This window comes from Aythya marila, assembly GCF_965140915.1.
Source record: "Aythya marila genome assembly, chromosome: 3".
Classification (NCBI taxonomy): Eukaryota; Metazoa; Chordata; class Aves; order Anseriformes; family Anatidae; genus Aythya; species Aythya marila.
The window spans coordinates 32,979,230-33,007,117 of record NC_139044.1 but is presented as its reverse complement, the minus strand read 5'-3'; the positions used below and the strand labels follow the sequence as shown (position 1 = coordinate 33,007,117).

The window sequence follows — 27,888 nt, the reverse complement described above, 5'->3', positions numbered from 1 at the left end:
AAACCAAACCTATCAACCTCTCCGACTTCAAAAACAAAAAGCCCTCTGGCCCAGAGTTTTGAAGTTGTTCACCACCCTTGTGAGCCAGGATCCAGCACAGTTCAAGAGCTGCTGCCCAGTAGGGCAGGGAGTGAGATCCCAAACAGGTGTGGACCAGGTGTGAAAAAGTAGAAGGTTAACACACCCCATCCATCACCGGACAGCACATCTGTAAAAACGGAAATAAATATTAACTCGAGGCAAAATCTTGTCTGGAGATGAGCACAACTCTCCCCAGTGGCAACTAAGGGATATCATGTGGTGAGGACTGCAGCTGAGCTGATTTACTGCTAAACTGTGCTTGCATGGCTGCAAGAGGCTCTCGTTCCCTCGCTGCTGAATTGCTTCTCCTCAGTACAAGAGACAAAGAGTCCTAGTGCTCTACTGAATATCTCTCGGGTTCATTTTTCCAGTTGCAAAGCAAACGGTTTGAAGTTTCATTGTCTTGCCAGACTCATAAAAAGAAACTATCAAATGCTAGCCAAATTGTGAAGAACAGCATGTTTTATGAAAACCCAATTAAACTCTGGCCATCAGTATCTCACTTTCATCTCTGCCGAGCACTGTCTCAGCTTTCTTCTTGTATGCCAAGCTCATATTCTTCTCTGATTCACTCCGTGAGATTACAGTTAACAGTTTCATTTTGTTTGCCTGTTTTTTGGGGGGGGAAGAAGGCAGAGTCCTTCTTGTTTATATGTTAGACCCACAGGGTACCAGAAACAAGTATCTTTGGGGTCAGGAAAGGAGTTTGCTTCCATGCTTCAGCTATCAAAATGGGAATTGTTTGTCAGTGTTACTCATATACACACTGAATGCCGTTCCCAGAAGGACCTGACAGAAATAAAATGAAAACGCAATGAAAAGAGAAGCGCTGCCTTGTGATGCGCTTTGGAAATCCTCCTCTTTGAGCTGCACAACACGGCAGAGACCTGGAGTCCCCACAGACCCGAGTACCAGGAGAAGTGGAAAAAGTCACAGAAGTATTCCCATTCCCTTCTTTCCCCAAGACAAATTCCTTTTCCCTTGTCTCTAAACAGATAGGTATCTGTCTGACTTGGATTCATGTCAGGAAGCCATAATAAATGCTGGAGTATATCGTGTTTTCACCTGACCGGTCTTTTCACTGGCCAAAGAGGCCAATTTTTACTTTCCACCAGCCTCCAAGCTGCTTCCAGGCCGCCGATTAATGAAAGCAAAGAGCTCCCTGGATCCTGCTCGAAGTAAGGGTCACTAAAAAAATAATGCAACAGAATGCAAAGCAAAAGTCATGTACAATTAGGGATGAAGCAAAGCTGTTTTTAATAGATCGTCAACTATCACCTGAAACTCATCTTCAGCCCATCTGATTTGTTTTCCAACATACCAGTCCAGGAAACAAGCTTGCTGATGATTTAAACAAAACAAACAAGCGATGTCCCACTGTCTTCTGTCATTATCACCCTTCTGTTGTCCTTTTCTGTCTTCTATTTAGAAGACTCCGTAATAAGACTGTCTTCTATTGTCTGCCGCTCACTGTCGCCTCGGTACGAGTTACAAAAATGCAGTGAAAAGGGCAGTCCCTGCTTTTACTTGTCATGAGATTTGAGGCTTTCAGTGCTGAACAATATCAGAAAAAAAAAAATAATCATAATAAAAAGAGAGAGAGAGAGCAAAATACATTCTCTGCAGGTTTGCAAAACGCAAAGATAGATCGAGGTTCAGATAACAGGGTTCTGCTGATAAGACCAATCTGTCAGGACTCAGGGTAGCAGCAAGCATGGGTGTATAGGTGTGTATAAGAAGTGCCACTTCTGAACTTTTTACCAGCTGGAAACCAGCAGCATCACAAAGAAATACCAGTCGGAGAGCTACATCAACAGCAGAGTTGCCTAAGTGAGCGCTATTCTCAGAAATACTCAGAGGAGTTAGATGACTGAAAGCCTCCAGAAGTGAAGGGCTTTGAGGCAAATCCAGCTGATATATTTGTTATATGGTGCCAGCATAATTTCCCCTAATGGCTAGAGAAAAGGGGAAGCATGAAAAGGGTCAGTTGGGAACGTATGTGCGTGTGGGGGAGGGGGGCAAAGAAAAGGCAAGACTAGCTGAGAACAGGCTCCATCTAAATTGCATACAGACCTCACACAAAGCACAGAGAATTGGTCAGTAGATTGAAGCCATCTGGCTGGAGGAGCCATAAGAGGAAAACCCTGCTGGAGATCTCTCCATCACGTCCCATCGTGGTCCAACATCAGAGCACAACACGGGCTTCCCCCACTCCAACCTCACGGAGCTGAAAGCAGGGAGAAGAGCAAGGAGAGGACGGCAAAGTTTGTCATGCTGACAGAGCCTCTACTCTCCTCGCAAAGAACAGATCCAGCTGGCACTCTCCCCTGCAAACAATTTCAGGCTTGACTCTGTGCCTCGTCACAAAGCTCCCCTTTCGATGCAAGCCTAGGTGTTCAGCTCCTGGCTGGCATGGCTTGCAGAGCCTGCCCTGCGCCCTGGTAGCTCCACGTCAACCTTGACCAAAGCAATCAGATCCTGAGCCTGTGGATCCTCGAGTGCTCAGACACTGGGAACATGAGGCTTACAGATGAACACGCTAAATACCCAACAAAGCAGCTTCTACTGTGACACAACAGTGTGACAGATGGAAGGTTTGGGCACCACCGGCTTTGCCCACACAGCCCCAAGGCCTCTCTGGTCAGCTTCAGGCTTTGGTGGCAAGAAGAGAGAAACTGAGTCGAGGTTATACGTGCTGCAGCCAACAGCACAAAACGCTGGTGCAGACAGCTGGCTTCAGGTTGTCGAGACTCCCCAGTGGAAGACCACCCCAGGGCTGTCTTCATGAAAATGGACCAGAAAAATCCTAGTCTCCTCTTGCTCGTCTTCGCCATTTCGAAGCACGTCTGTTGGTGAAGTCAAACTGAGCATTTGTTACACCTCAGCCTCGAAATGTCTGAAAACACAGACGTTTTATGGCCCAGATACACCTTCTGACTTCACTTAACACAAATTAACATAGCTGTGTTTCAGCACACTGGTATCCGAGCACTCAACGTTGCACTGATCTTAATGCCAACCATGGCTTACAAAGTCAATGTTTTCCCCCGTCTGTTTTTCTGAAGTTCCTCCTTCACCTAGCTTGAGAAAAATAATAAAAAATAATAAAAAAGATACAACATCTGGAAAAATTAAATCTTTGGATATTTGCCGGTCTGATTGCCATGGTGTCATTGCAGAGCTTTTCTTCCTTACGATTCTCCCATGCAGATTAATTGCCAATCCATATTAATTGCCAGAGATCAAAATCTCAGTGCGAGGGGTTCAGTTGTTTTCCGTCATTTTGCCTTGCCCCCATGCAGCATTCCCAAAATGTCAAAAGCTATTCATATTTTTTTTTTTTTTGAACACTGAAAATCTCAGAACTTATCATTTCTGTATCACAAGTGAATTTCAGTGAACCTCATCTTTTTTTTCCTCTAATAAATGTCATCACTGAGGTATTTCAGCTGGTGTCAGCAATGTCACGTGAGAACAGTAGCATCTACAATATATAAGGAGAGAGGCAGGGGAAGGAGAAACAGAACTGAAGCGGTATTGAAAAAGGAAGTTGGATTATTTTTCCCACTGGATTTTTCTTGTTTACACTTTGCTTGAAATCTTGGAAGGAAAAGTAATGAAATTATTACTTGGTTGTTTTACTTTGAAAAATAAGCGTATCCACCGGGAAGAGAAGGAAACCTCAAAAATACAAACAAGTGATTTCCAAGCGAGTTGCTCATTCTCCTGCCAGTGCCATCTCCTTGCCCTGTATCCCTGCTCTCTTTGCAGCTTTTCCTTACCATCTCCAGCCACCCTTTCATCCCCCTCCACGCTTCAAATTATTAAAGTCTGTCCCGAGCTCATTCCCTCGCACCTCCTCTGTATCGCAGTGACTCTGAATGGTTGAGTATGATGAATTGCTCTTTTGGTGCAAAGTGTTAGCTATTCCCTTCTTTTATTCAAGATTAAGGGGGTTTTGTCACTTCTGGTGGTTTTGTTTGTTTGCTTTACAATCACTAGCATTATTTCAATTATTTTTTATCTGACTATAAGATGTTACTGTAAGGCACTCTGTCTAAGTATGGACTACCAGAGAGGACAAATCTCCGAATCTTTCTCCTTACGAGAGTGGCTCCAGAGCAGTTCTGAAGATTTGTAGCACTTGCTAAACATGCACAGGTAACAAGTCATTTTGAAGAGCTCACTCAACTTCCTTACATGAAATCCTGGATGATCCCTTGTTGGACTTGAACACATTTCTTCTGCTTTCGATCACCATCAACATCAAATCACGTGCTGTAATAAAAATTCTAGACATTTTGCAACGTGTTCATCACCAGATTCAGAAGGTTTTCCTAATTTTTCAAGGAGGAGGAAGGGAGGCGGGCTGTTGGAGGCAAAGTGAACACTGACCTGCAGTGACCCCTTCTGGAAAGCACCAAAAACGTACCATTGGAAACCTGTACTGCTCTGGGGGGTGCGTGTGGGAACTACATGACCTAATAGCTTTTTCCATCTCGATTTCTATGATTTTTAATCATATTGCCTTGGAACAGCCCCAGCCTTCACAAGATGTTTGCACGGGTAAAGCTCTGGAGCAGATATACATGTCATCTGTTAGCATCCAACAGATCAAAAAATGCCCAACGGACCAGAAAAGTTTCTCTGTTGCTGGAAACAGAAAGAAGTAATATGTTATATTAAATAAGAAAAATGGCAAAACATATTCCATTTTTTTCAAACAAGACCAAAGAGCAGAACAAAAATTAGTATGAAAAGAAATACTGTGCCTTGCAGAACATCTACAACATCTAATCCAAAAGCAGTTCAGATGAGTGAATACCATTTATTTGAGAACAGTGCCATAAAATCTTTGGAGGCCATAAGCAATTAGGACATAAGTTTCTCATCCGCAATATGGTATTTCTTTGCTTCTGACCAGCTCCACACTTGTGAGCACAGGTTTAATTTTGATTCAAAAGGCAAAGCATTCATTCTTTGATGGTCAGTGACATCCCGTTCTATTCCTTGGAAATGTCCACTTCTGTCTGAACTCCACCACCTTCTGTAGTGTCGACAAAATACAGACCATGGCTGAAATGACTTACAGAAAAGAAAGCCACTTTTCTCTTTAGTATGTAGACATAACATTCAGAATTCTTTTTCTTTTACCCCAAAATACAAGGGCTTGATGAAATAAATGCATTTAAAATTATCTGAAGGAAATTAGAAATATGTCAAATTTCCAAACTTGGAAAGAGATGATGGGCTTCAACCCAAGTTGGCACAAACATTGTTTATCTCCTTGGGACTCAATGGTCTGCATCGCTGATGGAAAGTACTCTGAAGGCAAAGAAATTATCCTGGGGAAAGAGAGGATCCACTCTATCCAGAGACTCCAGTTCTTTACGAAAGCAACTAATTTCCTTCTTTGTGTTAAATCATGTGTCACTAATTCATTTAGAGACAGCCTTTGTTTGAGGGTGAGATGAGCAAGAGGAGTTCTTCCTGTTATCTGACCTACCACCATGTTGGTAGCCTCTGGCAGACCAAAAACCCAGAATACTGCTTAAACGTCAATACTGAAAAGTCAAATGACATGGAGAAACTCTTGAACAGCACCCAACCTTGCCTGTCTCTTTATCTTCACCGTGCTGAACCAGCACTGTGCTTACTGTTGGTTTCTTCCAATTGAAATGGACAGCCCTTTAGTTTTCCCCATCACGTGAGACAAGCAGAGGAAATTGGGTTTAATTTAAACCCTTGAATAAACTCTCCTGCCAGGTTGTCGCAACCAAACTCCTTCCACTAGGATAAAATTCTCTATAAAAAGAAAAAAAAATCACAAAAATGTGACATTGCTACACTACTGTGTCTAGCAATGTTCCTTTTCCTCATAAGGAAGTTATTCCCAGACTGGATGGCAGTAAATATTTTGTTTGGCTCTTATTTCTAAACTTTTGGAGAAGCTGAAGATCACCCTGCTTCTAAGGATCATTATATAGCATAATCCAACAAGAGATGAAGAGTTTTCTTCCGGCTGGCGTTCTTACTCAATTTGTTCTCTGAATAACTGGGATGGCCCCGTTCTCATTGCTTGGCATAGAGCACAGAAGTCTGGACAGAAGCCCTGCCTTCACTCCCACTTCTTTGGAAAAGTCTGAGTTGAATGTTTAGAATTGCCATAGAAAGATTTGCGTTAATTTTCTGGTCTGGTCTCCCACAGTACAATCTAAAGGGACGGTATCACCTGGAGAACCTACCCAGTTTTATCAAGGACTACAAAAATAAATAAATATAATAATAACTAAAAAAAAAAAAAAAAAAGAAGCATAGTCCCACTGCCCCAGATAGGCATACGTTTTCAAACTGGACTGCAACAAAAAGCAAGCGTAACAACAGGAAGGAGGTAGGAGTGAGAGGAAACCTCTTGAGATAGTAAAATCACATTTATTTTACATTATGTTAAATGTTATCTTTGTCACAATTTATACTTTACATTAACAGTTTATCTAGAAACTCAGAAAAACATAGAGTATCTTGCTTAAACACCGCTGACCACTGATAAAAGCGGATGCATGAATAACCACCAATGCATGACTCCCAGATGATTCTCTCATTCCATTAGTTTAGCGTTTTTGAGAGAGAAAACTTGAAAACTAGCTAGCATTTGGGAAAAAAAGAACGTGAATGACCTTTGCTATTGGCTACAGATTATCTCAACCTCAACTACACCAGCTGACTCTTCACGAGGACCCAGTATTATGATGAAAAATGAATGTTCACTTTGGTACCTAAAGTCACAACTGTTTCATGCACTCCCTCAATGGGCACCAAGGGGCTACCTTCCATCAAAGGAAGGAGGAAGAAGCTCGGAGATGGACACATGCTAAGAAAGATGATGGGGACAGTACTTTCTCAGCAGCGGGCTACAAGCTGCCCAAGACCTGCCAAAGGCAAGCGATACTCATCCAAAAATGGAAAGCATCTAAACTGGGCTACTTGTATCACAAGTAAGTTTTCAGTCTGACAATATGGTGCTTCAAACCTTCACCTGAGTTACAGATCACCATAAACAACATAAATAAACCATAAACCAGCCCTTGTCCTTCCTCTCACAGAGAGCCAGGAGAGACTCAGGAGCTGTGGAAGGAGCATTGTTCAAGCCTATGTAACACATTGCCAACGCCACCTTTAGATTCACCTCCACCTCGAGGTGGAAAAGGCTGTGAAAAAAAAAAAAAACAAACAATAAATAAATTTAAAAAGAAAAGGAGAATATGCTGGGCAGGCTAACAGCAACCTCCCTCTGCCCGCCCCCCCGCCCGCCCCTCAGGTGATAGGGGCGGGCCCAGCCGCGCCTCAAAATGGCGGCGCGGAGCCCGCCTTCCCCCCGGCGGAAGCGGGAGTGACGGCAAGCAGGGCGACGACAAGATGGCGGCCCCCAGCCTGCTGCGCGGGGGGCTGAGGCGGCTCTTTGCCGGGCTCTGGGGGCGCGGCTGGGCCCCGCCGCCGGCCCGAGCCCTCCGGGAGGGTGAGTCCGGGGCCGGTCCCGGGCCACGGGCACCGGGGGGACCGCGGAGAGGCTCCCGGGCTGCCCCTCGCCCCGTTGCCTCGCTGCGGTTGGGGGAAACGGTAGCGTTCGCTCTGTTTCACCACCCCTTTCCCCCCCCCCCCAAAAAAAAAGGTTATTTTTTGCTGAACTAGTGTCACTCTATTATTTTGTTCTCCTGACTTTTTTTTGTTTTCATTTTTTTTGTCTGTGCAGTCGTGGAGGTGACTGAAGGCAACACGACCACAGTAAGTCTCTGTCCCCATATTTTGCTCAGTAGCAGCCCGTGCTGTTGCGTCTCCCCTTTTCAGAGTCGCCTGGTGGCTCCCAAAAGGGGTGGTGAAAGGGTTGGTTTACTGCCCAAAAAACATCACAGGGTACAAAGGCAAAGCAAAGGTAGGAGTGTTACTAGCGTGGGTACGTGAGGTAGATGGTTTGGCCAGAGAAGGTCAGGGTCTCAGCACCCTGGTGCTGGTGAGGGGACGAAGGGCTCCAGGCAGCATCACCCATGAACAACAAACCTGTGGTGTTGTCACATCCCTGTAAAATTGGAAGCCCACAGTACAGGTGTTGAGTAGCTGAAATGCAAAAGGCAATTCTTCTGCTTCATTCCCCCCCTTTTTTTTTTTTTAAAGTGACATTTGACATGAACTCAGCCCCATGATTAGTGTGAGTAGACACAAAGGAAGTTTCCCCGGTGTGCAAGCACAGGGTTGTCGTGTACCACACATGTGGCTTGGCTTTGACGTGCTTCATGTTTGATAATCAGAGCCTTAGTGACTGTTAGTGATGTGAAGATTGCATTTCATAACATATTCAGTAATAAAAAAAAAAAGTGAAGGAGGTATTGTCAAAGAGAAGATGCCAAATACTCAAAGAGTACTGCTTCTGAAGAGAAAACCTCAGTGTTGAGTTTTCTGATAAAGAACAGCATTTTTTCTCAGCTACGCTGTAAAACAGAAAGGAAAAGACCAAAGCAATAGGAGTGGAATTTGCTTGATTAACACCATCTGATCTGTTGCATGTCATCAAGAGAAGTATTCTTTTGAAGAAGAGGCACAGAAGTTACTGGAGGGGGTGGTAAAATGTTATTGTTTTGCTCGCAGTATGCATGCTAGTAGGAATCTATCTAGAGGCAGGCGGTAGAGATATTTTGAAGTGTTTAAATACCGTTGGAAGAGTAGAGCAGGAATCATTGGGGAATAACTAGAAAACAATGCACTACGCCTTAATCTATTTTAAAATAAATATTAGGGAGGGAAGAGACTTTAATGCCTTTGAAAGTGAGTTTCCTTGTTGTATTTGGGTTTGAGACTTGAATGGAGCAATGTCCAATGTAGAAATATAAGGAAGACTTGGATATTTAAATTGTATAATATTCTAGCATCAACCTAGGATCCATCCATACTCATAAATGATACTCAGCCCTTTAGCTGGTCAACCTATACCATTTGTTACATTTCTCAGTATATCCCCTGGTTATTTCATTTATTGTACCAACTCAATGTCTGACTTTTCTGAATCCATCTCTCTGTGCTCATCTTTCTATGTATTCATGTCTTTTATTAATATTGAAGGAAGTGTTCAACATGAACCAGATGAATGAATCTCAAAGAAATCTGGGTTTTATCAGCATGCTGAGAATGTCAAGCATCTATACTCCCTCTTAGTTCTCTAACAGAAAAATAACTGGGTGGGTTAATGTGAGAATCCGTAGTAGTTGGGAAGTAATTACCAAAACGTGTATGCTGAAATTTATCTCAAGAAAAAATGATACTGATATAGTATTCTGATTCTTCACTCGTTTTCAAGATTAAATTAAGGTCAAAGTATGGTTTGAAGCCAGACTGGCAGGAATCAGGACCCTGAAGGAACCAGATAGGCTGACTTCCCTAAAAATAATTTTACTAATGAGTAGAAGAGTAGATACTGGCCTGTATTTTATATTCATAATTACTTTTTTTATTTTTGTAAAACTGGCTGTCCTACTTGTAGAGGAAGGGATCTTACTTAAAAATTGACAGCATTCCCTCTCTTTGAGGTACAGATTTTCAAGTACAGCTAAGTTATGTTTGCCATCACTAGGCAAGAAAGACACATGGTATGAGCTGTTTCTGACACTTCAGCTGGATGTCAGTGTCCCATACAAACTTAGAGAACACGTCATGCTGTTTTCTTCCCAGGATTTTCAGCTTTTTTATTAAAAATAGCATTGCATTCCTTCACAGTGTTGGAGAATTTAATTAGATACCCAGGATTTCTTCATAAACTCTCTGGTGTTTGAACTATTTGAGCCTAACGGTTGGTGTTCCAAATGGCTTTAATTTTAATTTGACCAGACAAGGCTTCCAAAATGTTTTTGAAGAAAAACTTGCTTAGTTTTATTGTCTTTTCATCTCCATTCAGCTGCAAGTTGAGAGAGCTCTTGCTTCTATTCATAAGTCCTCAAAAAAGACAAGCGCACACTTATATAGACTTCGTGTTCCTAAAATACCTATGCCTCGAAAACAAATTTCTCAGGTTCCTCCCACACACGCCTTCTAGACTTCTTTGCATGATACTTTTGAGAAAAGTCGAGTGTTAGATTCACCACTCTGTAGTGATGGAGAAAAGATTGTAAAATGATTTCCCAAAGGGATTGTTCAGGGAATTAAACTAGAAAAAAATATTGGTGTATTTTAAATATATATATGTGTACACACACACAGAGCAGACATCTTCTAACAGTCCTTTCTTTCAGTCTGACTTCTGCTCAGAATTTTCCTTGGTGTTGGCTTATAGTCTAGTAAACATCTGCATACTTTGGCCCACAGCATGCATCTGCTCTTCTGTGACATTCTCATGTTCCCAGCAAAAATGTGTTTTAAGGCTTTTGGCTAAAGGATCACTGCAAATACAAGGCACGGTAGTTCAAAGGAACGCTGCAATTAATGGAATTCAGGCAAATATGAGAATTTCACATTAAATCTGAACTTGTTCTTAGTTAAATATATGCAAGAATTTATCAAATGGTTCTCTTTGCTCTTCGGATTACTTATTTTCCCCAAAGTGCTTGATTTATTGATCTATAAAAGAGTGAGTTGTATAATGCAGGTCCTGTGCCTCTTATATCTGTGCAGTAATTGTCAATGTGTTGTGGTCTTAGTGATAGATTTTTCTCAAATCACAGGTGAAGGTAGAGGTATGGATTATGCAATCTTTGCTTGACCATTGTATCCTTCGAATTTTTTCCTAGATTGAAGGGAAAATTGTAGAGGATGCTGCAGCACCAACTCCTCCTAACCCCTCTGGCCAGTGTCCCATCTGTCGCTGGAACCTGAAGCATAAGTATGATTACGTGGTAAGCTTAATGAGGACAGTGTAATGCTCCTTCATAGATAAATACTGCTCTCGTGTCTAGCCTACTGCACAACCTGATCCTATCTTCTTTTGCCAGGTACAGTAAAGATAGGTAACTCCATCTCTGCTTCTATTGGGTATAACAAGAGCTTCCTATATAGTGATTGTTTGCCTTGATTGATGGTATTTCTTGGAAAAAGGATTTGTTTATATCAAATAGGAGGTTTGGAGTCTGATCTGAGAAGGCCATATCTCTGTAATGTGCCTAAATGCCCTTCAACATTGCACTTTTAAGAGAACAGAACTGAAATGCGATATTTAGTCAACAGATTCAGGCCTGCTGTAACTCTAGAGAAACCAAAAGACTTGATTAGATCTTGACTAGACTTGTATCTTTAAGCACTGCAGGTTTTTTTCAGGTCATTGTTCACTGAAGTAGTAACCGTTCTGCGTACCTTTTGAAGCTCTTGATGGATACGGCAGAGAGCATACATGCTTTCTTCCTTTCACCTTAGCAACAGGAAAAAATAGTTGATTGACGCCTTTAGCAGGAAATGCTGATGAGGTGTTTATTAACTAACGAGAGTATGATTGACACTAAATGTGGAAGATGGCAGGGAAATTATGAAATGCTTTAAAAAAAAGCACGACGCTCAAAAACATCTTAGAATAAAGAGTATGAGGTAGAGGATGCAGAACGTAGTTTCACAAGAAGAGGTCATTCAAACATAGTTTATAAAAGACCTAAGTACCCCAGTGTAAGCTAAAATCCCAATGCTGGATTGCAGTCTTGCAAATGACTACTATAAAGCAACGGGAAAAAAAAAAACAGGTACAGACTTAAGCACTGAATTAGGTACAGACCAGCAGGCCTGGATTGTGTGTAGTGCCAAGATCTTAGCGGAATTAACTAACAAATAACTTGACTTTTGCAGGATTTTTTGTAAGTGTAGAAAAAATCCTATGGAATCACCAATCACAACTGAGAGGGGCAAGAGAATGATGCAGATGGCTACTACTTGGTAAAAGAAATGCTGCAAATGCCAAGTAGAATGGTATTGATTAGGGGTAAAACCTAACAAGTGATTAGGACAGGACCAGTTATGACTCATGAGTTTTGAAGGACAGAAACAGTGCCAGATAAAATACAATTACTTCAGGTGGGTGAAATGATGTGAGATATAAATGAAATGGCAGATTGGTATCTGTCAGTCTGTGTTGCAGGAATGATGTTGTCTAGGATTTGGGTGTTGCTAATGATTCCAAATAGGGCTGGATTTGGTATTAAACAGTGAAATAAATGTCAGGGCAAAGTGTTTTGTGTTCTCTGGTGTGGTTTCACAACAATCTGGGCAAGCTAAAATATTCTGAATTTGCAGGTGAGAGTAAGTAAGGAGAAATGCCAGATACCATTAAGGTATGGAAAGCACTACAAAAGCAGATCAGACTCATTTTGTGGTGTTCATCTTTGAATGCAGGGATTTCTTGCAAGACACACTTCATGGTTGCTGAACGCCACTGTATTCAAAGTAAGCCAATCTCACTGGAAAATAGTTTTCTAAGGTTAATTTAGAGTCACATAACTTCTAAATGCGTGGAGTCAACAGCATCATTAAACTGCCTCGCTCTACAGATTTTCAGAGAGCATTCCATGAGTCACCCACTAGGAACTTCATAGAAACTATAAACTGATACTCAGGGATGAGATGAGTCATCTTGAAAGTTAATAAGATTTATTTTCTTCTGCTGTCTGTGGTAGAGGACTCAGTTGCACAAAGAGATAACTGGGCCAATGAGAAACAAAATGATTTTAGATAATGTGGTGCTGCAGGGCCAGAGTTCCCGGATTAGAAGTAGGCTGTTGGTCCCGGAGGACAACGTGAAGGTTGAGTGTTAAATGTGTTTGTACTGTGAACTAAGATTCAACATTTTCTTCCATGTTGAAGCTAGTTGATTCTCGGATTCTGATTTCTAGTTGTCAGTGTGGAGGCAGGAGCAAACCAAATGTGAGGAGAGATCCTGCAGCCAGGGTCTTGAGAATCGTTGCTGAGATTGTTCCCAACAATTTAGGGAGCCTTGGCACATGTCCATCCTGGCTGTTGGGTAGTTTTTGAATGCAAGTGTATCTGGGAATATATATCCAGTATGCCTGCTGCAGGGCTGAGGAGAGTCTGGACAGAAAGCTAAAGAGAGCAGTGTGAATTAGCGTATCAGTTGTAGAAGGTTCCTGCCTCAGTTTTTAGAACTGTTCCTCCATGGGGTTGATGAGAGCTAGGAGAAATTTCAGCTCTGGAGTAGATCACCTCTTCTGCTTGAATAAGTCCATTATGTGTTTTAATGCCAGTTGTGGATTTATAGGCTTTTAAATGTTAAGGGGAATGAAATCCCCCCTTTTCTGCACAAAAGCTCTCAGCTGTTTTTCTTTGCTGCAGCAGCGATGACTAGCAGGATCTTGAAATGCTCAAATAATAAAATGCAGGCATTTAACTGTGTGGGTCATTAAACGGTTTATTAAAGTGTTTAATTAGACAATTTACTCACTGGTGGCTGAATTGTCCTAAAAGACTGTAAATCAAGACCAGCTATTTTAAAGGTACAGGCTAGTTCATACAGCATAACCTATGACCCCTGCTCAGTGCGGGATCAGAATAGGTGGATCACAGGGGTTTCTTTGAGCTTGATAAGCTGAGCTCAGGCGGTTGCACAGAAGGGAAAGTGTGAGCTTTTTTTTTTTTTTTTTTTTTTTGCTTGGGATGCTTGTAATTGGACTGAATAAGGCCCTATGAAAAGGGAAGTGTTGAATTAGCCCCCGAGGGAGCTGAGTAATATGACCTCATAGGACTTCCCTTTTGTCATGGGCAACTAGCACAGTCTAAAGTAGTAGCATAATGAGTTACTTTAGCTGTCAGGGAACCGGGGGACCAATGGCTCTGAAGTTATTAATCAACCAAACAGGCATTGTGAGCGCTCACGGGTCGTGATAACAACCTGCCTCAGCTGTGGTGTGGAGGGCTGCAGTCGGCACTGCCAGTTCAGTCCTTAGTCTGCACCGAGGCTCAGGATAAAGGAGCCCGAGGTACAAATGCCCGCTGTTTGTCGTCTGGGTATGTCTGGCCACTGAATCCCAGATCTCTCTTGATTTTTCACAGCCATCGGAGGTTTAAAAAATTGATTTTCATCACTGTCAGGAGGCAACTGGGTTGGAACCTGCAATCCTCTTACAAAATGCCTAGAGAATGGCGTACAGCTCCCAGGAGTAAGGGTTAAAGGAGGAAATACGTTCTTGTGTAACTGGAAATCATGACAGGCAGGCTTGTCCACGGCCCCATAGTAATTTGGCTACACAGACAGAACTCTCATTGTGATAAATGAAGCTTTTAATGAATTGCATGTAGCCAGTCAAGGTTCTTGCTTTCCAAATGGTCTGCGGATATTGAAATGCAGAGATGCCTCTGCCTTTCAGTTGCCATCCATTCACAGCAATGTGTTATACGTAGTGTTTTGTTTAGCTAGTTTATCCAGACCTTTTAAAGGTGAAGGCTAAACTTGTTTTTCCTTCTCCCCCCTTAACCACTTCAAACATCATTAGCCTGAGCAGGCAGTAAATATGTCATCTTGCTTTGGCTGCAATGAGGGGAAACCAAACTGCAATCTTTGCCTGTTAGCCCTAGATTAATTCAATCCAAGCTGTTTTCATCAAATGCTGCAGATTACAGGGGTGGGAATCTGGGTCCAGCCTCATGGGAGCTGTCCAGTGATTAAAGCAAATCTGTAGTTACAGGCTTGGCTGTCCACTAGCACAGAATGTGAATTTCATGGAACATGACGGCACCACGAGGACTTGCCAGACGTATTTTTTTCCTTTGATTCCTCTACATGCTTGTTCGCTTCCCTCCGCAGCTGCCCTGTAAAGTTGGCTGTACCTGTCTGCTTGCTCCCTGCGGTAAGATGCATCTGCACGAGGACGCTGCGGGGATCTTCTGAAATGGACAAATCTCCTTAAAATGGCAGCATTTTAAGCCAAATGGCGTGAATGTAGCTTGGAACTGCAGCGGCAGGGACATAAATGATTTCACTTGGGATACGACTGCCACACAGGGAAGTTGGTCAGCTGGAGACATGCTGTTTGTCAAAGATAATAACAGAGAATGGGTTTTTCCCTTTTTTCCCAGAGGAAGAAAAAGACTATCTGCTTTTGCTTCCTGCCACCCACCTTTGTGTGGAAACACTTGATAACAGCCCTGTGACTCCAAGAGGCGTGGTGGTAATAGGAGAGAGTGCTCGGACCACACACACCCTTCGGGAGAGCTGTGGCCTACTCAGGCTTTCACGGCTGCAGTGACTGGAACAGCTTCAAACTTGCCATCAGCTCCCTTCTCCTCCTTCCCCACAGAGCACTACAGCAGGCTAGTAGAAGGGTGTAGGAAGCTCTTCTCTTTCGAGGCACTTGGAGCTGAACAGCCCTTTCTCACTGAGGGAAGTGATATGTTTGTGTGTTTGGGCTAAATGGCAAGTCGAGGTGTTGGTGATTTGGAGAACGGGATGGCTGCAGAAGATGGAAAAAACGGGATGGAGGCTTGCTTAGGCTTCCTGGATCCAATCCAGTGCATTTCAGGAGTGGCCGAAAGTCAGTGCCCTTGGACTGTTTGGCTGGCCTCTGTCCAGTTTCCACCAACGCAGCTGGCACCAAACGGTCCCTTGGTTACTGTTCTCATTGGCAAGGTCATGCGCTGGCTGGGCTGAGGACACTTTGCTTCTTTTTTACCCACAGATGGCCTCTTGGGAGCTTCCTGCTAGTTGCTCAACTGTGCTATTCTTGTTCTTTGGATACAGCATCACTGCGTGGTGGTTGTAAGTCGTTCTTCATTAGCATGGAGTTACCTAACCTGCTGCTCTTTCAAAGAGACAAATCTGAAAATAAGCCTGAATGCATTAACTGGTAGAAAGCAAGCCAGATAAGGGAAGAGGGAAATTTTGTTTTTCATGATCATAGTGGTGAGGGTGGGATTGGAGAGAAAAAAAACTCTAAATTTTTGACTGCAGCAGTTGTATGGCAGCATCTGTCAGAGCAGGTCATTACCAGAAAGCCATGCTGGATTCCAACAGCCCACCTCAAAGCTGAGCTGGTCTCCTGCAGTGGGGATGGATTTATAAATCCTAGGTGGCTGTGTGTTCTGAATGTTAGTCCACTTGATTGTCTGTCTTTGCAAGGGCAGTAAATGAAGCTAGGAGTGCTCCAGGGAGCTCTTTATGGAATTTGTTATGGAAAATGGAATAGATATGGGGTAGGAGGAGGTCTGTGATCAGCAGGCAATCAGGGTCACCCATCACAAAAAGCAACAAGTGCTCTTTGTTCCTGCCTGTTGCCCTGGACAGAGGGGTACAAAGTGCTGACATACCTGATCTGAATTCCCTTTTCTGTCGGGGTGCCTGCTGGCACGTCCCTTCCAGCCGGAGAGCAGCCTCTGCACGCTCCAGCTACCTCAACTATGACAATGTTTACAACAGCAGTGGAGAAGTAAACTCTCAACCAGCAACAAGTCTGTCAACAGACGGGGGGAGAACCCAGCACAGAGGCCCCAAAAGCCCTTTGGGCCAACTTACAGAGACGTCAGTGTGTCAAGACCTGCCTGTGTTGGCTTGAGGGTGCTCTGGCAGCGGTGGTGTGTGTGGAAATGGTGAGCTGTGGCTGAATACGGGGCCGGTTTACAACGTGCAGTTAATGGGACACTTGTGCTGTGTTTAATAATTTGTCAGGGCAGACTTATGATACTATCTGATCCTACAGTTCCCTTTAATTTTGTTTTTATTAAAAGCGCTTTAGATTTCTAGAGTACTTAATTGGAAAGGTCAACAGCAGTGTAAGCTAAATGATCCTTGAATCCCAGCCGAACCCTCGGCGTGCTCTGAGCACTCCTTGCATCCAGCAGGGCTTCAGCAGCCCTGCCTAAGGCACGCACAGTCGAAAGGCTGGGAGCAGGGATTTATTCTCTTAGGTCTTTCCTATCGGCGCACGTTCTCTTTTCACAACAAGCTTCTTCGTGCAAGCTCTTGGAAGGCTGCCCTGCTCTCCGCCTTTCCAGAGAGACGTGAGGGAAGTTCCACCATGGGAAACCAGATGAAAGCTGGAGGGATAGGTAGCAGGGAACAACCCTGCTCTGAGGGAACAATGAAAGGGCCAGGGGTGATCTAACGTATCTGTGACCTTTAGGATAGCAGCTGTGAGGGGATCTCAAGTTGTGTAAACACCGTCCATCTGCAGGTCTTGTGTAACTGTGCCTCAGTGTACCTAGGACACATTGTCTTAGCTAGAATCTTGGAGCAAGTGACAGCAGAGGAGCAAGGATCGGAGCTGACATCATGTGTTTACACTAGTGAAGTCAGGGGAAAGCTTAGTAACCTCACTGAGCTAAGCTGGCAGGCAGAGCGATGGCAAGCAAAAGTCGCTTGCTGTCCATCTGCAGCCAAAAGTGTAGGAAGTCATCCTTGTCCTGCTCTGTACTGAGCTCTGCGCGCAGCGTGAGGACCAGCACAACACCTCAGAGGGACAGCAGTTAACGTAGCTGTAGCGCTGACGGCCCTGCCCTCTTTTCCTCCCTCAGGATGTCCTGCTCTTGAGCCAGTTTATCCGTTCTGACGGAGGGATGCTGCCACGGCGGATCACGGGCCTCTGTTTGGAGGAGCACAGGAAGATTGCGGTCTGCGTGCAGATGGCTCACCGTGCAGGTACCTGGCCCCCTCAGACAACACCCAGACAGCCCCATGAGAGGGGTCTCCCACCCTGTGGGTATAACTCTGTAAGGTTTCCTTGGCCAGTCACCCAGCAAAGCCGTTGTGCACCAAGTGCTGGGACAGGACGATGGAATCTGCCATTGTGGAAGGATGTGGGAAGTGGCACAGACTGTAGCTGTGCTCCTAATGATTAAATACCAGCTTCTGAAGTGACTTGCTCTAGCATAAGCATGACCCTGACCCCATTAATGCACCTGTCGACCGTCTGCATTGTGAAGATCTCTGTTTTGACCTGGAAGTGGGTCCTAGTTGACGCAATCTGTCTATTGTGCTGGTCTTTGGTACGTGAGATGTATCCAAGTTAAGTGGACTGAGAATTTTAATAGATTTTTCACCCTGTAGATGGAATCTGATTGGGCACCCCTGCCCTATGTCCCCTCCAAAGCCTCAAGCAGCTGGGTCTGCTGTGTGTGTTCCTTCTCAAAGAGTGTATCCAGCAGAACCTCCCAATTTCTCTCTGGCTAGGGTGCAGGCTCAGCAATGGCTAAAGAAAGAACAAATACCCTTTGTGCTTTAGTCATGTTTTAGCAGTAGGGATCCTGGGTTGCCGGGCTTATGAGGTGTAATGTAACTTCTGGGTGATACAGAGGCAAGGAGGGACTGCAAAATATTCTCACACCTTTCTTGTTCTGTCTCAGGTTTGTTGCCAAACCACAGGCCTCGACTTCCTGAAGGGCATATTCCCAAGAAACCCAAGCTCAACAGGTGAGTAGTCTTATCTTTCTGTCCTTTTTTTTTTTTTTTTTTTTTTTTAAGGAATAGATTGGAAGAGGAAACCCAGTTCCTTATAACTGGGTAGAACATGCCTCGGGCAATAGGTTTCATAAAAAGTACTCACAGCATGTCAGAGAAACAGTATCTGTCATAACTCCTGTTAGTCTTTAAGGACAAACTGCATCTCATCCAGACCATCCCCACAGGATGAGAACTGCCAGTGTTGGTCTGCTCACCCTTTCCCAGCTGCACTGGCCTCCTGTTCACTAATATTTAGTAGGGCAGTCACGGAAGGATGCCACAGAACTGGAGTCACAGCATCACAGAGTAGTTGAGGGTGGAAGCTCCTCTGGAGACCGTCTCGTCCACACCTCCTGCTAAAGCAGGGTCACCGAGAGCTGGTTATCCAGGGCTGCATCCAGTCAGATTTTGAATATCCCCAAGGATGAACCTTTCAGTTTCTCTGGGCAGCTTGTTCCAGAGTTCAACCACTCTCACAGTCATAAGGTGCCTTCTTGCATTCAGACAAAATTTGTTTCCATTTGTGCCTGGTGCCTCCTGTCCTGTTGCTGGGTACCACTGAGAAGAGTCTGGCTTTGTTGTCTTTACACTTTCCCTTCAAGTATTTATAAGCATTGATAAGACCCGCGCTGAGCCCTCTCATCTCCAAAATAAACAGCCCCTTCTCTCCCAGCCTTTCAGTGCCTGCCCCCCAGCTGCAATTAGGGCAGAAGGGTGTGCTCAGGATGGGTACCAGCAGTGAGATGAGGGCTGAGCAGCTAACAAGGGCCTGTCACAAAACTGCTCTACTCTTCCCCATCCCCATTTGCCCTTTCTGACTGCAGGCGGTGACTCGCCCTCAGCCTGCCCTTCCTGTGTTACACGCTCTCTTCCCCCTCCCAGGACTGAATGGCCTCTGGCCTTTGGTGGACAAACTGAAAGGCTGCTGTCGCCTTCTGCGCTTTGCTCAGCGTTAGGAGGTGCTAATCCCCTGTTTATGGCCTCACACTCTGTTTCCATGGGGATGTCAGAGCGGTTTATGAACCTTGCATTAGCAAGCCATGGGGTTACCAGAGGCCAAGGGGCTGTTGCTGGGAGAGTTTGGGCTGCAGGGCTCGGGGCAGCTGGAGACCCCTGCATTTCAGATCCCACATTCTGCAGTGGAGACTTGAGGTAGGCCCTTGGAAATTGGAAAAGTCCCTGAGATCAGTGAGAACTAAATTAGAGGAGTACATTTGGTGCAGCCATGTAGCCATCAAATACTTCAATTCTGAAAGCTTTGTTATTCCTGTATCTGAAGTCTTGGAGATTCTTTAGTTGCTGCGTCTATCTAGCAGCTGTGGGGTGGAGCACGTTATCTAGCTAACATTCACACAGCAGGTTGAGATGGGAAATGGTAAATCCTCTGTCCTGCTGGAATCACACCAGGGCTCCAGATCTAATGCCTTGACTCTGACAAAGTGTTTCATAAGTTTTTAGTGAGAAAAACCTCCAGATATGTTCTATGTTTAATCTCTTAAATTAAGATATCTTAAATAATTAGTGATTAGGATCCAAGCTCTCCCTGTTACATTGCTACCACCCATGTTTTCCTCCTCCCAGCAAGGAGATGTAATGAGTGGGGTGGAGACAGTTGAGGAAAAGAGAACAGAGCTGTTGAGATGAAACAGCATTGAAATGTCCCCAACACTGACGTCTCAGCCTGCTGGCAGGAGAAAGCTCTCTGTCTCCTTACAGAATCTTGTCCACTGTGGTTCTGTGAGAGTTGTGACTCTGCCTACCCCACTAACTGTGCTTTTTCCGTGTTGCTCTGTGGAACTAACTGTAGCTGGCACCACTTACAGCAGGAGCCATTAATTGCTTCCATCCTCCAGCCTGCCGGGGCAGGGTGACCCTGTGAGGACTAAACACATTGAAGACATTTAACCAGCACTTACTTGGGGAATTAAGGCAGAATTCTTATCACAAGCTTCCCACATAACTGAGTTGTCCAGTCTTACGTTCTCTTTACCTCTATAATTGTTTCTAAAGCCTTCTGTAAGTCCCTGGTAACTGGGGAAGTGCTCAACCTGTGGTGCTGCCAGGGCAGGGGAAGGCAGAGGTAGAATTGAGCTGGGACTTCCAAGTGGAACAAGCTGCCTTGTTCAGTGCCATGGGGACTTGACCAGGACTTCCTCTAATCCTGTCTGGCATAATATCAGGACTGCCCACCTAACTGAGCCTCTTTCTTCACTGCATTTGGACCTGCTGCAGTTTTAAGTGTCAGTCCATGAAGAGATCAACAGGATCTGCAGGGAGCTTATCACAGCAGGCACTATGCTGCACAACTGGATGATGGATTTTCCAAATCCTTGAGTTTTGGCTTTGCTTGAGATCGCTGTACTGACTGTTGTGGCCTTCTTTACCTCTGTTTAGAGAGGTAACAGTGCTTTTTTTTTTTTTTTTTTTTCCACTGCTGCTGTAGGCCTGGGAACACCAGTGAGGAGAAACTGAGGTGTCCCATGATACGCAGTTGCATAAGATCACACTGGGCTACTTGTTAAAGCTCTTCCAAGACAGGAACGCAGCACGTATATATCCCTTAACATCAGGTTAACCAGCCTGTGTGCTCTCCAGATCTGCCTGCTTTTGTGGCTTTTTCCTTAGACCCCCCAGTGGGTCTGCTCTGTGTGTGGTGTTGAAAGATACTCTCCTGTTCCCTGTCCCCTCCAAAAAACCCTGACCAGCCAAAACTTTAGGAGCATACCTGCCCTTGTAGCTTGCTAATTGCTGGTACTGATGCTTGCAGAAATGAAAGAGGTGTCACTTGCTGGGCTCTGTACATTGTCCCTCCTTGGCCAAAGGAAAGTAATCATGAGGAAACAGAACTTGAGACAAATGTGTATCAGGGCTGCACACTGAGCTGGGTGCTTCTCGCAGGTGGCTAGTAATATCCAGCATAGTGAGAATTTAGTGCGTTCCCAATCATGTCCTCTGTTCCTGCTGTCTCCCTCATTCATTTGTCCTTATTCTCTTGATATCAGGGACTTGCATTGCACATGGAAGAGAACTTTGTATTTAGAAGACACGTAGTTCCTGCTGTGCTCTCCTAAAACAGGAGGTCTGGTGCAAGGTGAAAAAAACAGGCAGAACTGAGCACTGCACAGGGATGTAGTCACTCTGACCGTGATAGTAAGAGCTTTGCCCTTCGGAAGGACAGCATTGCTCTTTGAAATGAGTGAAGTGACAGGACTAAGACAAAAACCTAAGGTAACCTTAAGGACAGATTCCGCTCACTCACACCACCTGAGATTGAAAGAGATTTAATGTGGGGAACGCAGCTTGATGCAGGAGTCAGAGCCCAGCACCTCTACTACACTACAGATCTAAGCATCCAATTTCTGGATGTATGCTCTCTGGATGCTTTCTAGACTTAGAGCAGCAATCCCTACCTGGCTGGAGTCTGACAGATTACTTCATTTGGATAAGCAATTCCTTTCGTTTCTTTCCACTCCTGCAAAGTCATGGTTGATGCTCCATTTGGCCAGGTTTATTCCAGGTTGTGTTGGTACTGCTGAGATCTGCTGCAGAAGGAGGAACAAACCAAACAGATGAAACACTTCTGCTTTGTCTCTGCCCTGAAGTGAGGTGCTTCTCCAGCTCGAGACTATTTTCATAGCACAGCAGTCAGCAGTACCAATTAGCCAGTAGGTCTGCTCTTGAGGAATCTGCTCGTGAGATGATGTACAAGCCAGCTGCATAGGAAGAGCCTTATGGCTCCTGGGCAGAGGTGCTAAGGAAGTGCATAAAGAAGGGCTGAGAGGAGCTGTATTCATGTATACCTGTGGGAGTACCTTGGCTGTGCTTGTGGCTATCTTGGCCAGAACATTTGGCCCACATCACATTCACCCTGTCTAAGAGAGCCTGCTTCAAATACGAAGTGACTGGATGCACTGGCTATCACCTAGCTGAGATTAAGAAGTACCACACCACCATATGGAACTGTCAGCAAACTGCCTTCGTTTACCAAGGGTCAGGGGTGCTGTTCTGCAGTTGATCTAATGATGTGAAGTTTGGATTTATCACCAAAAACCCCTCTGCCTCTTCTCTGCTCCTCCTGAATGTGCTTTTTCTGGTGCTTACAAGCAGAAATAGCCTGTTCTATTTTCTGAAGAGGTTTTACTGTTTCCGTTGTACAAACTTCTTTCCTACACACCCTCAATTTCTCTGCACGATGGTAAGAATTTGCTTTGCACGCATCCTGGATATGATGTAACATAGAGGAGAAGATTGGATGAAGGTAAAACATGAAGGTGAAATGCTAGTCTGAGCCAAGTTGTGGTTGTCAGAGTGGTAGGAGATGAGTGAGAACAGCTTGTGGTCAGAATTCATCTGGGGAGCACTCCACAGCTTTCTGTTCTACCCCTTGCAGTTTGGACACCATCCAGGTGGGACTAACCATGGCGTTCCTCATTTCTTGGACTTTAGTTCTTTGTCTTTTCACTTTCTGCCTGATTTGTTTTTGACAGCAATATCTCACGAACGTTATTGCTTAACTGCTTTACTTCTTATGGGCTCTTCTGCAGAAATGTGGCCATCAGAGTACCCACATCACCCATAAATTCTTGAGTCCTCCTCCTCTCTTTCATAACGTTCGTCTGCAGCACTTGGACATGGAAAACCAATGAAGTTTACCCCATCATTGCAGAATTGCTCCCTACAATTCACTTTCTCATATTTGGCCCAGTCTGGGGCTGTCATTGTTTCCAAGGGATGACTCCACAAGCAAGTTTGTTTTGTAGCCAAGGATTGTTCTTTCAACCCCAGCCTAAGTTCTCCCTTTCATAACTTCCTGTAGTTACTTCTTATGTCTGAGTCCAGTTGTGCTCCAGCCTGGCGTCTTCCAGTGAAGTGCTGTAGCAACGCAGTATTTTCACTGGCCCACGAGGCTGAGGAAGTTCTCAGGGATTTCTCCAGCGCTGTGTGGAGCAATAGGCCACTTCCAGATTCCAGAGTTATGCGTGCAGGCCGCCACACACCAAAACCATTTGGGGAGCTGTCAAGCACTGTTGCAGGTCGGACTTCTTGCTTTCAGGAGTGGAAACCTGAGCAGCTCAGCGGTTTTCTTTTACAGCATGGAGCTTGCTGCCTGGATAGTGTGGACTAACTGTCCAGAACAGTCGCTGAGTTCAGGCCAGCATTTAGATGCTCCCTTAATGTGAATGTAGCACTCATTTCCTTTTGGCAGGCCCGAAGTGTTGGTTAAAGCACAACACTGTGTAGTTGTTCCCTTCTCAAAAGGACTGAAGGATGTCACGGGTTCCTGAGTCATCCTTGCTCTGTCAGCAAGAGGTTTTGTAGATATGGAGTACATGATTCTCAGTGCTCAGCTGCCACTCCATTTTCAGCTGTCCTACTGGAAGAACAGAAATTGGCACAGGTAACATCCAAGTCAACCTCTCCTCCATCACCTGAACTGAAGAATTTGCTGTGTGTTAGGGAACAGGCAGGTTCCACATGAACTCCTCGTGAATTACAAAGTTCTCAGGCTCTGTGGACACCTCTCCTCCCTCGGAGCAGAATCTGGTTTCACTGCTATCAGTGTTTCACGCCAGCCGCATGTGGTTTCTCTCATCTGCATGGAAACTGTGCTGTGCGTACCACGTGAATTCAAAAGCAAAGAGCCAGAGCTGCTGCAGGTGAGCAAAACCAAGAGGTGTCAAGGGAAGGGATGTGGCAGGGAGGAGGCAGCCTTTGCCAGCACTTTGATCAAGTGCTTCCTGCGTAGTCTGTAGCCCTCTGCCTTCTGCTCTTAATCCAAACAAGAGCCAGATTGGAAGAGCTCACTGAGGGTTCAGAAGTTCAGCCTTGAACTCCACCGGCAGGCTTGAGCTGCATGCAGGGCTGCAGTTGCCCCATGTGTGGGTAATTTCTCCTAGCACGTGGAAGTCCTGTGCCCATTATTCCTAGGTGTTAAGCAGCAGCCTCTGGGCGGGAAGGCTTTGGGGCCCTCCTGCTCGGAGAATAAAACCTGTGCAAACTGATTTCCATGTGCCACAGAGATTTTAGGTGACTGCAATGACACTACCTACAGCTGTTTCCAGGATTTGCATCACGCTTTACCCAAACTAGTCCTTTGTGCAGCTGGAGTCTAGGAATTCAGCTTGCTCCCTGGGATCCTATCCTACTCAAGGGGGTAAGCAGAGCCCTGGGGCAGGTTGCCACTCTGAGATTGGCAGTTCTGTCCCCCTTTAGCAGAGGGAGAGCTCTGGGTACTGAGATAACAGGTTAGGAGGCTGCACACCAGCTGCATTTGGCAACCACATGGAGGCTCTGTCCTCACAACCCTCGGATGGTTGAGAAAATTCAGACCATCTGCCAGTGTGTATCTGTAGGTTATTGTAAAAGCTCCCGGGGACAAACCAGGTGGCTGGATATAATGGGAAGTTGGGTGGCTTGGCTAGAAAAGGAGGGTACAATTTCACGAAACAGCAGAATTCACAGGGAAGTCCTGTGTGCTGGGCTTTGAAGCCCTCATATGTGAGTTTTGTGGGTTGTTTCTGCTCTCAGGAAAAGCAAATCTGTTTTGTGAAACAGTAGGAACTGGAGTTAGTCAAAACGGAAAAGGAACTTGGTAGACCAAGTGCTCCCAGGCATCAGGCTTTTGCCACTGCTGAATCAAGGTAAAAAAAAAAAAAGGCAGCAAACAAAATAGGACAAGTTTGAGTTTGGGACAAAGCAAGTATTAAAAGTGCTAAAAGCAAATGTGCTCCAGGAAGGGAAAGCGTCCAAATGTCTGTTTCAGCTAACAATGAAAAGCCCCAGCCTGCAGTCCCCAAAGGAAGCCAAAAGCCTGGACCAGAGGGCTGGATTAGACCTGCTCAAAAGAGAAATAACAAAAGCTTTCAAATCAGGCCATTACTAAATCCTCCTTCCTATGCAGAATTGGGGTGTGCACTTCCAGCCCCCACACAGAAACAGAGGGATTTCTTAAAAAGCCACTGTCTGTCTAAACCTGCACACAGCATTGATGTGTATCTCGCGTTCACACATTCACTTCTCACAGTGAGATCATTTATTATCATGGGAGCACTTTCCCGTAACCGTGCAGACACGTGATCAGAACTGCACTTGGCACACCGATGGATTAAAACTATTTTGTGTTTTTTTTCCTCCTTCACTGTAACTGCAGCCTTGCGGTATCAAAACTTGTGCTACAGACCTCCCCCTACAGTAAGGGAAATTTGAGAAGGACTTAGCCCTATGTGTCTGTCAAATACCCTTACAAGTTCTCCCAAAAAAAGCTGCCTTACGTTGGTTCTCCGCCAGATTCCCAAGTAGGGACCTGTGTTTGGTCTCTCTGAACTCCCCTTGCATTTGAAATTAGAGACAGGAGTCTCTCTGACTTCCTGTCCTCGTGGTGTTATGTAAGGGATTCCACTAATGCACTAGCATAGCATTAAAGGTCAAAAGGGACTAATTTAACGCATGCGTGTGAGGAAAAGTGACTGAGCCTTTTTCCATGCCATCTCCTGAACCCTTCCTGCTGCTTCTAGGTCTTTTAACTATCATAAACTCCTCAGAGCAAATGCAAACATTTTGGAAGTGCCTCCGTTTCAGCGGCAGGGACCTCCAAACATGATCCATTTTTCGATGTTTGTTATTCAGGATTGCTAAGGAAGGAAAGCACTAGGAAAACGTGCTGCTGTTAAATAGTTTGTGGCTGCCTGGCATTAGCAGGCTTTCTTTGTAGTTTGCAGGAATCTGCCAAATGCCTTCAAACAAATGCATTACGTGGTCTCTGTCCAAAGTTCTTAATATCTCAAAGTTGCACGATACAAATAGAAGGTAACAAAGCTGTTTGGGGAGAGGATGACTGATTGAGGTTCCATTAAGACCATGGGATTACTCAACACAGGCATGCAAACATCGCTGGACAAAGTTTATCAGGCCGTTCCAAATTCTAATTTGTTGGAGCATTGTTTGTGCAGATTACGCTGGGGTTTTACTTTGGATCTTTATTGTCTGAAAAGACTCCTCTTTCTCTAAGGACCTCTGTTCCCTCTCTACTGGTAGCAAAAGATTTAAAGCCTAACAAAACTGCAGGCCACCCAGCCACAGGGTAAGATTTCCAGTAACTGATTCTGGATCTGAAATCCCCTGCCTGTTCGCAAAGCCAAGTCTAAAACTTCAAATGGTAAAACGCAGAGGCTGTTTGCCAGACGTTGCTCTTCACAGAGATTTGTAGTCATGATAATTCCATTCTAGTACCTCTTAATTTCAGGTTCTGGCTTCCTGCAGCAGCAAGCTGGAATAGTGTTGTCCAGAGAATAATAAAGTAAATTTGGGCCTATGAAAATGCAGGACTAGGCCAGAAGCCCATCCTGCGCAGAAGAAATATCCATTTATCCACTGAAAGTAAACAAGTCCCTTTTTAGAGCCTATTTTACACTGTTAGACTAATTACTTTGTAATTAGTATACCTTATTGAGGCAAGCTGTTGAAACGACACCTCCCCTAGGGGATGGATGGATTCAGTCTTAATTGCAATGAAGGCACTCCACTTTTAGCTACTGGTGGACAACTTACCAGCAGCCTGGAGATTACACCTGATTTGTTTCGTGAGACTGGAAGTCAAGCAGGTGGTAATGGGTGCAGCACAGAGGTACAGCAGTGCCAAAACATACAGTATTTTCAGTGGTCCATTTGAGGGTGCTGTGCTCATTCGTAATTGCTTTCTTGAAGAGGCACGTGGGGAGGCAAAGGCAGACAGAGGAGTGTGTGTCCCTGCTTCACTCAAAACCTTTTCTCAGTGATCAGTCCCAAATTGAAATGTCTCTGTGTTGTTTTGACAGGTATCTGACCCGCTGGTCCGTCAGATCTGCAAAGCCCATCTGGACGAGAGGCCCTAAGTGGTGCAAAGTCCCCATGCCAGTTGGACACCCCTTGCTGAAGGATAATGTCAAATACACACACAAGCCTCTAAACTTCAACCACTAGGGTCCAGAACTGGCATAGTCAATGAGTACAGCTGTTTTACACTGTTCTGGTTTTTTGTTTTGTTTTGTTTTTTTTTGCAAGTTCGTCAGTATCTCCAATTTCCAAATTCCAAAACTGTCATTAGTGTCCTGTATTGTCTCCAGTGAATGAGCTTTGGTCTGCTTCTCTAGGAGAAGACACGACATCCAGCAGAATTCAGCGTTCAGAATGATTTGGAGAAAGCAGGAGGCAAAGACTTGTCCTCAAAGCCAGAAAGGACCTGAAGGTTTCTGTTTCGTTATAGTCTACCACTGGGTTTGGAAAAGGTTGTTTCCTTCTTTTCCCAGAAATGAATATTAATGCCCATTAATGTGTTTCAACTCAGATTTGCTTTACTTGGGCTCCTATATCTGTGACACTGATGGAAGAAAAAGCCTCCTGAAGCACTGTTATCTCAGCAGTAATGGAAA

General features: G+C 44.8%; 1 protein-coding gene across 1 annotated transcript; it reads left to right on the top strand.

Annotated features, from left to right (window-relative positions):
* The first annotated feature begins 7,443 nt into the window (after nt 1–7,443).
* On the top strand, nt 7,444–27,874 carry MRPS18A (mitochondrial ribosomal protein S18A). Its single transcript, XM_082757862.1, has 6 exons — nt 7,444–7,597; nt 7,832–7,863; nt 10,851–10,955; nt 17,557–17,680; nt 18,385–18,451; nt 27,295–27,874. The coding sequence occupies exons 1-6, from the start codon at nt 7,498–7,500 to the stop codon at nt 27,437–27,439; spliced, it is 573 nt and encodes a 190-aa protein (XP_082613988.1). The 5' UTR covers nt 7,444–7,497; the 3' UTR covers nt 27,440–27,874.
* Nucleotides 27,875–27,888: the final 14 nt, after the last annotated feature.

Excerpts from the sequence above, each read along its gene's own strand:
- MRPS18A (XM_082757862.1), top strand. The coding sequence starts at position 7,498 with ATGGCGGCCCCCAGCCTGCTGCGCGGGGGGCTGAGGCGGCTCTTTGCC. Across the intron at positions 7,598-7,831 it reads GGCCCGAGCCCTCCGGGAGG|TCGTGGAGGTGACTGAAGGC; the intron begins GTGAGTCCGGGG and ends TTGTCTGTGCAG. Across the intron at positions 17,681-18,384 it reads GCAGATGGCTCACCGTGCAG|GTTTGTTGCCAAACCACAGG; the intron begins GTACCTGGCCCC and ends GTTCTGTCTCAG.